Source organism: Genypterus blacodes, unplaced genomic scaffold, assembly GCF_046128005.1.
Source record: "Genypterus blacodes isolate CSIRO-AG114 ecotype Tasmania unplaced genomic scaffold, CSIRO-AGI_Gbla_v1 ptg000024l_1, whole genome shotgun sequence".
In the NCBI taxonomy this organism is placed as follows: Eukaryota; Metazoa; Chordata; class Actinopteri; order Ophidiiformes; family Ophidiidae; genus Genypterus; species Genypterus blacodes.
In genome coordinates this window covers 873,846-887,500 of record NW_027466837.1, presented here as the reverse complement: position 1 = coordinate 887,500, position 13,655 = coordinate 873,846, and the positions used below count along the sequence as shown (strand labels likewise).

The 13,655-nt window shown below is 50.0% G+C and overlaps 1 protein-coding gene across 1 annotated transcript in view; it reads right to left on the bottom strand.

The window, feature by feature from the left end:
- tenm1 (teneurin transmembrane protein 1) overlaps window positions 1–13,655 on the bottom strand; it is a 154,235-nt gene that overhangs the window by 81,990 nt on the left and 58,590 nt on the right. Inside the window, exon 5 of the mRNA XM_076143376.1 lies at window positions 3,290–3,463. Coding sequence (XP_075999491.1) covers window positions 3,290–3,463 — 174 coding nt within the window. The remainder of the gene's footprint in view (window positions 1–3,289; window positions 3,464–13,655) is intronic.

The window sequence follows — 13,655 nt, the reverse complement described above, 5'->3', positions numbered from 1 at the left end:
TGTGGAAGCTGCAGGAGAGATGGTACGAAGAACACACAACTACACACACACACACACACACACACCGCCTGACAAGAAACCAGCCCCACAAAGACAGACACACACACACAGACACGACGCAACATGTCAATTAGCGCCTTGGGCGTGTTGCAGGATGCCTCGTTTGACAGATCTGAAATCTGCAGCTCTGAATCCTAATTTGGCGTAGAGTCAATAAATCAAAGCGGAACCGAATCCTTGTGACACTGACGACGACATAAAGCCACAACGGGGAGAACACACACAGATCCGGATAGATGATGATGACTGCGTCTCTCCAAACTCTCGGCCTCTCCGCACTGAGCCGTCACGTTCAGTCAGGATCAAACTAACTGAGGAAACCGCCCGTCAATCAATCAATCAATCCACACCGCCGTTCCACCGTACGATCCCGCCATCCCGACGCTTTGTAGCCGCGTGCGTCAAAATCGGATCATGGACAGGTGAGCTAACCTGAGTGGAGGAGAGAAGGTGAGGACGGCAGAGCTCACAGGCAGACGCAGCAAAGGCACACACACACACACACATCTTTAAAGTCATATTCTTTAAACAGAGCAGCGGAGGTAATATCGTCTAAAGCAGCCTGAGCCGGGATATTAAACATTTACATAAACACACTTCACCGTTTTCACAAAATGAACTCTTCAATTCCAGTCACCACTTCTGCCACTTCCATGGGAACGTGGAGGAACATCCTTCAAGTCGATTGCTATCCACTAATCATCCCTCCTCCCTCCTCCCTCCTCCTCCTCCCTCGCTCTCGCTCTCTCACACGCACACACATGCAGCGTGTCATCTTCTCATCCTTCCCCGTTCCCCCCGGCCTCCTCTCACCATCCTTCCCTGTGTAATCTGGGGGATTGTGTGGTCTCTTGGTGTGAGAGGTGATGGGGTACAGCAGGATGAGCGTGATAATCTGCCACACTGGATTACAGCCTAATCTCTAATCTCTCTGGCCCTCCTCTGCCTGGGGGGACCACCTCCACCGTGCCAATTTTGTTAATCTAACCCCCCCTCCCTCCCCTCACCCCTCCCCTCCCTCTGCATGCACAGCTTAGCTTTGTCCATTTTGATTTCCCAGCTTCCATTAAGCGCCCGCTCCGACACAAAAGGCATTTCAAACAATAGATTGTTGTGACGCAACACTCAGAGCGTTCCATGACCTGCGTGCACGTTATTGGAGGGTTTATCTGGTGATGAGTGTGTTAATCCAGAGGATGTGAGGATTCATCAGGAATGGTAGCTTCAGGGAAGTCCCAGGTTGTGGAAAATGCATGGAGTTGCAGTTTGGCTCGGGGCGTTCTCTCTCTCTCTCTCTCTCTCTCTCTCTCTGTGTATAAGTGCTGAACATGGGATCCAACAGCATCTAATGTAATACCCATCAGCCTCGGCGTGAGCGTGAAGGTTGCGGCGTCCTGCCTGACTCCCTGACCTGGAACACTCACAATTAATGTCCCGTATCACAGGGTTAAATCGGTGTTAGTAATTCCTGCGGCCATTGAAGGGAGACGAGTGGAGCGAGCCCATTCCGCTCACGTATTGGCTTAGAGGGAACATGATTAACCAATTACATCGCCTTCCTAATAAATGAGTAATCAGTTGAAGGCTGAACCCTGGACTGATGTCTCTCCGTCCCTAATGGAACATTTGTGGCCGGCGTGTTCTGTATGCACGCCGGCCGACCGGCCACCAAACGCAACAGGAACACATTTGCATTTAGGGCCGGCGGAGGGAAATGCAGACAAATCCCCATCATAACGATTAAATGTTAATATTAACGTTATAACATTCCTTTCAATAATTGTGCTTCTCTTGAAAATGACGTTGGATCGCTCTAACAGGAGTCGTGATTTAAATATTACAGCCAAAGTGAAGCCGTGTGTGTTTCTGTTCCCTGTTTAACATCCCCAGTGTGTGTGTGTGTGTGTGTGTGTGTTGTAGAATTAGTCCAGGTTTTAGTGTTGGCATATTAAATGTATACAAGCCAACACTGGTGGATTTACTCTGAACTCTGTCCTTATTGCCTGTAAAGTCCTACGGTGGAATAAAAATCATCCATATAAAAATGATGGCGCCGGCGTTCATTCAACTCATATTATGTTTCTGTATCATCAACACGGTGTTACATTATCAAAGGGAAAGAACAGCCGCAGCAGCTAGTAAGCCCCATGTGTGTGTGTGTGTGTGTGTGTGTGTGTGTTTACTGCACGTGTTAATTTGTTATGCATATGCAGGTGTTTACGGTTTGTTTGCTTGTATTTACGGGATGCTTTGAGGCATTTCGGCGTGCATGGGTGAACACGCCCGGCTCAGGGAACGTCAGAGGCGGTGCTGAACGGCGTGGGAATAGTAAACAATGCGTCGCAGGGGGGGCCTGATGCGAGCACGGAGGCGCAGAGCAGGTAGTTCAACCAGGGGCTCATCTTTTTTTTAAAAAAAAAGCTCAACACCAGGAAACAACGGCGAGTGAAGTTGCGGTGTGTTAATGAATTCACTGACGTCACTTTTCCACATCTGCCTGTTTTTAAAATCCTGCTGCTCTCAGCTTTAAAACAGTGAAGAGTGATTATTATGTTAAGAGCTGCAGTTTGGACCTGCAGGCTCCGTAAAGCTCTGATCCTACTGTTTCAACTTCAGCCATCAAACACACGACCGAACACACACACACACACACACACGCCGCATCGCCAACAATCCAGATGTGCTTCTCGCCTCGGGGGGGGTCGGCAGGGATTGAAAGTCCTCATTAAAGCGCCGGCGTCCGTTCTGTGCGACGCGTGGACGTGCCTGTGAGCGAGCGGCGTGGCTGCATCTTAAGGGTCACAGCACCTGAGACGGCCCGAGGGTTTAATGAGGACCGCCGCTTCTTTGAACACGCCTCCTTTTCACCCACATACCTGGTGTGTGTGTGCATGTAATTGAGGCTTTATCTGTTTGAAATATTACAGCCAGGCTCCGCGGAGACGTCGCTCGGCAATTTCAGCCGGAGCCCTAATCAGAATGCAGTCAAAGTGAAAGGGAAGGTGAAGGGGTTGTGTGTTGTACCTTGTTGCCTGCCTTAATCACCACCTTCTCTCTGAGATCTGCTATTTTCATGCCATCATGATCAAATCACTCGCTAGTTTCATTTTCCCTCTAAGGTACGGCGCTCCGACAGCTTCCTGACACGGCCGCCGCCACCACCGCCGCCTGCGAACAAGTAATGTATCCCTGTGTGTGTGTGTGTGTCTGTGTGTGTGTGTGTGCTCACCTCTGTCAGCGGCGTGTGTGTTCTCAGGGTTGATGGTGTCCAGCAGGTGGATGGAGCTGGTAGGACTCATCTTGCCGCCGCGGTCGTCCTGATGCTCCACCGAGCTCAGGCCGTTCTCATACAGCTGGCTCTCACCATGCCGCAGATGCCAGGTCAGACCTAACAGGTGGACCGCTGCTCACACACACACACACACACACACACACACGCACGCACACACGAGCACACACGCACACACACACACACACACAGGCAGCAGAGTGACAGCCAGAGAGAGAGGGAGCAGACAGGAGACGTAGATCAATATTCAAAGTGTGTAGAGGTGTGTCTCAATCTTCTTTACTGCTCATCTTGGCGCTCAGTTTATGTGCTGATTAGCGCTCAGCAAGGCAGCGGACAATTAGCTTATATACAAATAACACACACGCGCACACACGTCCAGCACACACACACACACACACACACAAACACACGAGTGCACGTCAGTGAATGGCAGAGGTTGGCAATTAAGGCAGATCTTCAGAGCCGGAGCCCAGGGCAGGTATTAAAGCGCTAACGCTGTCTTTTATGCATGACTAATGATGCTTTGAAAGCTGCTGCTGATTCACAATCCATATGGGCCTTTTAAACAACAAAGGCTACGGGAGTCTGCCCCTCCCCCTTATAAACCTGTTTACTAGGACAACAGTCAAATACGCTGTTAAATAAAAACAACTCACACCTGCCCATTAAGCTAATGAACTGTTCTGTCTCACAAGCCTGGGAGTAAAACCTTCACCCCGCTCGACCAATCAGTGAGCTCCGTTCGTGTTAAGGCCTGAGAGGACTTCAAAGGACAAAATGGAGGGAGAAGTTTAGTCCTTAAACCCTCATTATATCCTCCATTAAGTGTTCTGTGTAAACAATCACAGCTCTGTAACGCCTCATGCAGAAGGAAGACAAACAGCAATACCAGCGTCTACCACAAGGGGACTCGCTACCTCAGCTGTCAATCAGGGTGGAGGAACAGTGAGTATGAAAGTGTCTCTGCTCTGTGTCTCTGGAGTTCCTCTCATGCCACTCTGTGCCAGCAGGGGGCACAGATTGGCCCCGAGCCGCATCTTTACCGTGTTTAGAGGCAAAGAAGATGGAGGATGTTTGTTTGACGCTTAGGGGTGAAAGTGAAATGAACTCAAACGCATGATTTTGGACGAGCTACAGCCATCAGAGGGAGAAGAGTCAGAAGTTTTGTCTGAGGGGCCCAGACAGAGAACATCAAAGGCGCCTGGATCTCCTCTACACTGGAGCTTCATGATGGCACTCCTATATTCCTTCAGTTTCCCAGTTAAAAAAGAATTTAGAAAAAGGCTGATGACCCTTTGCTGATATGGGAAACAAAGCCAATTAAATAAATCATTACTTTCACTTTGTGACACATTTTGACACATCAAACGGAGGCAGAGACTCAAAGTATCTATGTGGTGGCGGCGGTGGCGGCAGTCAGAGGCTGCCTGCAGCATGCAGATCAAGGTAAGGAACATCGGATGACTTCAAACATCGTCACTGTCTGGCTTCTATCTACTGATTACTGACATCAAGAAAAGCACTTGACACGCAGCGGCAAACGCTCGCACAAAATGGCTGCTTAGGAAAACTAAACCGCAATCACACAGGTACAGAGTGTGGCCTTCTGTGTGTGCCGCAGCCAAGGAGGATCTGTTTCTGCGGGGTTACTTCAAAAAGCTGTGGAACAATTTTCATGACATTTGGTGGGCAGGTTGGACAGGAGCCAGGAGGGAACCCATCACATTCTGGTCCTGTTTGGCCTGATAGTGACGCTGTGAGTGCCACTTTTACATTATGGCTTTCAATCATCCAACCGCCAGTCACAGGAGCAAAAGTCAAAAAATCTAAATTCTATCCACGGCGCCATGCCAAATAGTGCCTGAATAGATTTCCAACCATCTTCTCCTACACTTTGGGGTCAATTGCCACACAATGTTCCATATAGAATGGTTCAACCAAGCCGGAGCAAAGATATATCTTTGTTTTTGGATTTTCCTAACTGTTTTTCAAGAATTGGCTGCTAAAGTGGAGTAGGCGTGGCTTATCCTCCCAGAAGCGCTACATCTCATGAATGAATCAGTCTACTGTAACCAAACATGGTGGACTTGTGCACTCGGCACTTGTGTTCAATAAATGAAACCTCCATGGCCCTGGTGGACGGCCTGTTAAATTCCTAATCAGAGGGCCTGTTGGTCCTTGGTGGAGGTATGAGCCCTAATGAATCCCGCTCTAGTTCACAGCTCCACTCATTCACACTCCACTCACCCCACACATGTACCTACCCACTCAGCCAGGCTTAATCCCCTGCTCCTGAGGAACACCTAATTAAAACTCACACAGTTCAAAGCCATCTGACAGTCATGTTCCATCGCAGCCGCATACACAAAAAAAAGAAGAAGAAAAAGACAATTTACTTTGAAAAATACCACAAATCCATGATGAGCTACGAGAGTTTGAAGGCAATTTGGTCCCATGATCCTCTGCGGCATCTATGGGGGATCCACCAAATCACACAGAGTAGCTCAACATTTCCACTGCTGGCCACCGTTGGTTTAGCTATCTACTCATGCACAATATGAGCTCTTCAAAGGCGAGCAGTGACGATTACCAGGCCGGCAGGGAGACGCCATGCATCATTTAGTTCAGACTAATTGAACTGTCAGCCTGTGACGAGCCCCGGACACGGACATGCAAAGATTCCTCACATCAGTGGGAGTCGCTGGTTTCAAAAATATCTCTTTCACTCCACGTTTCAGATTTCGGTGTGAAAGGAGGCACTGTGGGGGATTTTCTCACTAATGCGTCGGTATGGAAGAAGTTGTAATATCGCGTTCGTAAAGCCGTGAAAAATAAAAAAAAAAGGACCCCGTGACACAAGCGGAACCAAACCCTCGTCTTCATTCCGTACAGCGGGTCTCACGTCTTTTCCAGGCCCGACGTGCAGGAATCCAACGTGCTGACATGATGGAACTCCAGGCGAAACAGGAAACACGCAGGTCTCACTATTTATCTGACAAAGGGCGGTTAAGGGGAATAATCCCACGCGGCTTTAGTCCCATTATCAAGCGTCTTCTGCTGAAATGAAACATGAACTTCAGCGTCCCTCGTAGGTTTGTACGCATCGTCACTGTTTGCATTATACTCTGCAGCCGAGCGGAACAACCCATCACGTTTGGTAAATTAGAGTCGGTCCGAGTGCTCAGCGAGGGATGACTGCTTATTTCCGAACCGATACATTTAGCAGTTTATCCGTTTGACGTCTCTACGGCTCCACTCGGGTCTCTTCTTGTCATCCAAGCTGCTTTCCTTGCTCTCTTTGCTCTCCTTGCTTCCTTGTGCACTCCCACACTTCCAGCGCCCAAGTGTTACCCACTCCAGCGCTGACTCAACAGCGTCGGTCCTCACGAGCTCTCCTATCTTTTCCAATACGCCACTCCAGCCCTCCTTAAAACATCATTCAGAGCCTCCTCTTCCAGCTCCTTCTCATCAGCCTCTCTCTCTCTCGCCCTCCCTCTCTCTCTCTCTCCCTCTCCTCGTTGACCGCTGTTGACCTTTTGCTTCAACACTTCATCTGGAGTCACAGAGCACACGCTGAAAGGAGAAGCGACAAGGACCCTGGCGTTGATGAGGAGATGGCGGCGCTGACAGTGGCGTGTGTTTATGTGTGAGTGTGTGTGTGGTTGTGTGGGTGTGTGGGTGTGCACTTGTCTCTCTGATGACCAAATGTCCTCACAGGGACAGTAAGATGAGGAGAAATCTCACAAAATGGGGACTTTTGGACCTCATTTTGATCAAATTTACTCTGGGGTAATTTAAGGGCACAGAGTAGCTTTCCTGTAAATGGCGCCATTTGCTCCTCTGCCGCCGCCGCCGCAGCAGCACACGTGAAGAAGAGCCCCTGGTGGACACGGTTACATTTCTGCAGTTATGGATCAAAGGTAGGAGAAGGCACTTGGTGCTTGTTCTCCAGCCAAAAAGTGCATCGCCGTGTTGCTTCTGCTTACATCACACGAGCAACTTCACCTCGTTAGCCGCGTTTCCATTGGCAGAGTTGGAATAGTAGAGTTAAATATGCAGAGGCTTCGTGATGGAGGAGCTCATGGGGCTTTAATAATGGATCCTCAAATCTGCCTGTGGGTGAAACTCGCTCAGCAAATGCTTAAACGACACCCGGAGAGTTGAACCATTAGTGGGTTCACTCTGACCTTCACAGTGACCACAGAGCTGAGCCACGTTCCTGCAGGGTCCAGAGCTGAGCCACGTTCCTGCGGGGTCGCCTTCATTCAGCCGTCAGGTCTTAACACACATGACATCTCCTCTGGTGTTTCCCTTTGGTTGAATACTTTCCATTTGGAACGTAAACCTTGAATCGCCTCTTGTTATTGTATTGACGACGTGCAGCTTTTAGTTCTTCTTCTCCAATTAAATTCAGTAAAATTCTCCTTGTTAGTCCAAACAAGACACAGAATTCTTTAGCTAACACGAATTTTGCAAACTAACTCCTCCCACCTCTAAATCCACCTCAAGCTAGCATCTTTATTGCTTTGTTTTTGTTCAAATTCCCTTCTCTCGGTCAGCGCTGAGCTCTCCTGGCCCTGGGTCAGGACTTGAAACGAAGCCTACATTATTACAGCGTCGGTTTACAGGTGTGGTACGTTCTTGTAGCGATAGAAGAACATGTGACTGTGCGTATTTGTGCTTTTAGAACACATTAAATACATACACACTGGCACAGCGACACTTAGCCTCAGCGTGCAGGCAGTTAGGGGAGCAGCATGTGCACAGCGTGTTCCTCTGCTCTCACTCCACTTCCCCCCCCGTCAATCCGTCTTTCCCTCCACGTCCATCTTTCTTTCTCGCTCGCCTCCAAAGCGGCGCGCGCCATCACACGTTAGCGAGAGACTCTGAGTGAGTCCAGTCATTATACGGCAGCGACGGTGGCGGTGGCAGCTACGGCGGCGACAGCGAGCAGCAGTGCAGCGAGCTAACAGGCCCGGGCCCTGGCGTATGAATCATTGATCAGTGTGACAGTGAGACGAGTGCCAGAGGTAATAGGACAGCGCGACTGCGAGGGGTTTCTGTACTGTACCCTGGCTGTCGGCTACCCCGCCAAGACGTGTGTGCGCGCCGAGGATGTGGCAGGCGGCGGAGAACAGAGCCGGAGCGGAGGGGGAGACGGAGACAGTTCAGTTGTAAGAGGAAGAGACGCTTTGTGTGGAGATTGCAGGTTTACCACTCTAACTACCACCGAGGAGAAAACGAGAGAGAGAGGAAGACGGCTAGAATCCTCACGGTGGAAATGTGCGGACGAGGTTCCACACTGTTACAGCTGCTTTACATTAAACAGCTGGGCTACAAAGACGTATAGGTGTCGTATCTTCATCCTGACGCCTACAGATGGAAACTCACAAGCATTAAATCCTTTTTCTCCCCCCTCATGTCTCCACGTTTAGAATAGACGACTTCAGCTGCAGCACACGGAGATAATGGAGGCTTGCAGTTGCTGCTGCTGCTGCTATTGTTGTTGTATGTGTGTGAGTGTGTGTGTGTGTGTGTCTGCAGATTAGATAAAGACGGCTGAGGGTCCAATGATGATTAGATTTCATACTGCTGGTGGGAGACGGGGGAGACGGGGGGGGGGAGAAAATGGTGGCGGTTGTGTGTGTGTGTGTGTGTGGGGGGGTTTGGGTTACGCGCTATCTGGCGTTTGTAACGACGCTTTGTTGGGTAGCAGAACACAATGGGGCAGATTGAGTGTGAATATAGTGTCTTATCGATAACCATTACAGCCAAGGTAGCGGTGCAGTCGGTTAAAAATGATTTATCAATACTCCTGCACGGGAGGAAACACACCCAGGCCTGATTGCCAGCCAGCATCTCTCCCCTCACACACACACACACACGTAGCTCACCTCTGACTGTATCTCATTTGACAACTCAAAGGCTACAGCTGGCTTTGCCTCGCAGCCAACGCTTTCAACAGCATCACTCATTCGATTTAGTGCATAGTTTACCATGTACAGTAAAAGCAATAGCTCATCCCGGTTCTGCATGGCTGTGTCAGCCCGCAGCTAAGCCAGGACTTCAGAGGGACGGGAGAAAGAGAGCGAGAGAGGGGGGGAGAAAGACGGAGATAAAAGAGGGAGAGAGCGAGAGGGGGGCGGAGCGAGGAAAGAAGGGGAGAGACAAATGGGGAAAACAAGTGTGAAGGAGAGTGAAGGAGAGCGACTTCAGAGCCAATAAAACAAATCTCCGTCTGAGTCGACGTGAGAGTGGAGGCTGAGAGCCTGGGGGTCCGCCTGCCCGCCTGTCGACCCGCCAGGCTCCCGTCTGACAGACGAGAGAGCGGGCTAAAGTGTTTTTCTTACACTCCTTCACCAAACGCTCGAAAGCCGCTAATCCTACTGTCATGACTGCTTAAGTGCGTGTGTGTGTGTGCGCGTGTGTGTGTGTCCATGTGTTCTATATGAGAGAGCCGGGCTGTCTGAGGGAATGTCTCACGCCTCAATCTGCGACGTTGGGACTCAACGGCGTGCCCTTGCTAAGGATGGGATGTCCTGTGGATGAGGGAGGAAGGGATGGAGGGAGGGAGGGGTGGAGAGGTGGAGGGATGGAGAGATGGAGGGATGGAGAGATGGAGGGATGGAGGAGGCAGTGACACGCTTCTCTGTCTTGAATGATGAGATTTGCTGTACATCCTGGAATTCATTCACCAGTAAATCTCTTCTGCCGTTTCTTCATTTCCAATCCCTCCCCCCTCCCTCCCTCCCTCTCTCTCTCTCTCCCTCCCTCCCTCTCTCTCCCTCTCTCTCTCTGCCTACTCCCACTTGCCGTCTTACCTCTGTCCCTTTCTGAGAGCTGAGTCATGTTACAGCAGACAGATAAGTGTTAAACGAGCAGGGACCGGGCGCCATGTTAGACTCCCCCCTCCCCCCTCCCCCCCTCCCTCCGGCAGGCAGCCTCCATTTACCATCACCCAGGGCAGAAACACCACACACAGCTGTGACTCACAACTGTCGTCCGCCCGCCGTCGCACCGTCGCTCAATCCCCACCGCTCCTGCCTGCCTCTGTGTGTGTGTGTGTTGGTTTGTGAGTGAGTGGGCGTTTGAGTGTTTGCGAGCGTCAGCCAAAGGAAAGCAAAAAGAGGAAGGTAGAGTGTGTGTGTGTGTGTGTGTGTGTGTGTGTGTGTGTGTGTGTGTGTGAAGGTGTTCCTGTGCATATTCCTGTGTTTGTGTTGTGAACTATTGGAGCTATCTGGTGTTTGTTCTTCCTGCAGAGTCCCTGACCTTCTGGAGACATTTTACCAAAGGGCTCTGTTGCCATTCAACGTTTCCCCACCCGCGTCCGTCAGGCCATTTAAAGCAATTTTTACCAAAAGGCTTCTGTAGCCGTTCAGGCGGGTTTTAGCAAAGGCCAGTGGGTTTCTCAGCGCCGCATCAGACGACCAAAACAGAGGGCTGAAAACAAAGAGAAACTGGATCAATCAATACAGACCCCAATGAGGCATGAAGCAGCTGGCTGAGAGAAGCAGGGAGCACGTACACACTCGCACACACACACACACACACTCACACACAGGCAGACACAATCCCAAACAAGGCAAAGTCACGCAAGCGCAAGTAGCATTCCTCACAGGCCCGACACAGGCACACGTATGTGCAGACGCAGGGGGAATGGAACACGGAAAGCCTTTCAACGTCAGCCGTAATTACACTGGAGATTAAAAACATCTGCGGAGACAAAGACAATGAAGAGCAACCGGCAGCACAAAGGCGACTCTGAGTGTGATTGAGTCATCGTGTGTGACGGCGTCTCTGTGCCTAAATGAACCGAGCCGAGCCGGGGCAGTCCATTAAGAACAGGGCCGCACACACCGGGGTCAGACTGGAGAGAGACAAGGAGACGAGCCGGAGAAACAGCCGGTCTTTGCCACTCGGCATTGCTGAGTAGATAATTGGTTGCCGGTTGCCCTCCGTGACAGAGCTGCACACGGAGGATCGCCGCTGATCCCAGACAAACAGACAACCACCTGTTGGTAAACTTTCAGCCGAGGGGGAGAAGGTAACATTTCATTAGGCGCGGGGCCGGCTAAGCACCTGGACAGCTTCATCCTGACAGCCTCCGACACTCTGTACACAATATCTGGCCTGCTGCCCGCCGCCTGCTAGCAGAGCCGACTCCAATCCCCTCTGCTGCTCCTGTCCGGCCCGCTGAGGTTCAAACCACCACACCGTGTTGAGAACATTCTGATCTGCATGTCCCTGCACTGAAACACTCTATATGAGGGGGAAACGGATGATTAAGGGCACTTCCAGGTTTGCTGAGGTAAAGACCATGAAGCAGGGAGTGCAAAAAGTAGGTATAGGAAGGGGGGTAGTTACTGTCCATGCCTCCCCATGGCCTTGAACGCTGCATCAAAAGCGTCTAGTGTTCTATTCAATTTGTTTCCCTTCCGTCTCCAGTCTCAGTGTCTGCCTGCTAAATCAAGACGTAATGATCTATCCTCTCTGTACATGTTCCATACGCATCACTGCTGCTGCCTGGAGAAGGAAAAAAGGAAGGGAAGGATGTATTATATCTGATGCTGACTGCACGAATGAGATCAGTTGAAGGAGAAATATGTCGACAGTGCAGAAGTCTCCTATCTGCTTCTTCTTCCAGGCTAAAGGGCTTCAGCTATTAGCTTCAGTGTTCACGTCGTAATGAGCGCGAGTCTCCTTATTTATCCATATCCCAGTGTTGTCTCCAGGTGTTTACTGAAGTATCTCTACTCCCAGAACCTCAGCAGCTATACTGAGACGTCTACGGTTTTAACTGTTGTCATATTTTCCTCCAGCTCGGTATAAAACCTCTGTGCTATCTAACCGCCGTCTCGACTCGGCTGCCACTCCAGCAGCCTGCAGATTGTACCGTCTGGAGTCATGTGGGGCAGAACTGGGAAGACGGCGCCGTGAGACAGACGTCAGCCGGTCGGAGCTATTACCTTCCAGACGAGGCACTATTCTTGGATTTTGAGCAAACCTCTCTATCGCCGTCCTTTCTGCTGAAATGAAAAACCAGGTCAAGGTTTTTTCCAGTCTGCATTAAAGCATTGTGTTAATTACCTCCCACACACACACACACACACAGGCTGAGCTGGAGCTTTGCCAAAAGGAAGTGCGTTCAGCGAGAGAGCATAAAGTCATAGACTCTTAAAAACATCTCGCCTTCTTTTTGGCATTTTTACCTTCAAAAATAACAATTACTCCTTTAAAATGCGTTTTACAAAAGGCCTAAAACGAGTGAATTAATCACAGCTACTTCCTCCCTAAGTCCCTCTGTAGTTGCAAAGTTCATTACACTGAATCACTTTTTTACGGCCCCGTCTACATGACTTAGCAACCCGATGCGATAGGGCGCACAGGCTGCGGCGTCCGGGTGCAAACGGAGCACGATTCAGACAGAATAAACATTTTAAGAGCAATATGGTTTGAGAGATAATAGAGCCCACTTCCCTGGCATTAATGGAGTGTGTGGACGGCGTGTACCTACAGTAGGGGAGGCAGGAGAGAGAGGAGACTTCTTTCACCTACAGCAGCCACATTAGCCTCCATTTTCACCTCCCTTCATGTCTTTAAGTGACACCAGATGGTGAGAGAGCCTGCTGCTGCTGCTTCCCTTGCTGTGGCTGTGTGTCAACATGGTGTGTTATAACAATACAAACTCATAAATCCTCCCTCTGTCCTACTCTTTACCGACTTTCTCTCGCCGGATCTGGCAACTTTTCAGAAGCTGTTTTAGCAAATTTAGCAAGTTTTTTTTTATGCAGTGATCAGCTGCTTTCCTGGGGAGGAGCGGCTTTCCGGCTTAATGACTGCAGCTGGGTGAGGAGCGGGAGGAAGAGGTTCAGGTTCCATCAGATGACCACCAGTGCATCCCTTTGTTCTACATTTCACACTGATACAGGCTGCTTCACTTTATTTACACCTCATTAAACTACGGTCTGTTTATCAGTAGGATCTTTACTTCCTGACACCTGGTGGGCAGGTTGGCGATATCCAGGGAAGAGACTGTTTGAAACAATTCTCCTTAGTGTGTATCTGTATGTACTGTAGTTGTGTTGCCTTCACATCCACCCGTTCATTCCCTGATGGTAGGTTCAGGTTCAAGTCCAAGTTTTGGCTCAAGCGTTACAAAATGTTTCATAAAAACGTCAGAACCGAGCCAGATCAACCGCCTGTCTCTGATATTCTGATACACTTTTGCTCTAATTGAGCGCCAAATGTGACAGAGCGGCTCGTTCTTCAAGAAGAGCAGCCGCTCTGCTGTAACCAAAGCGAG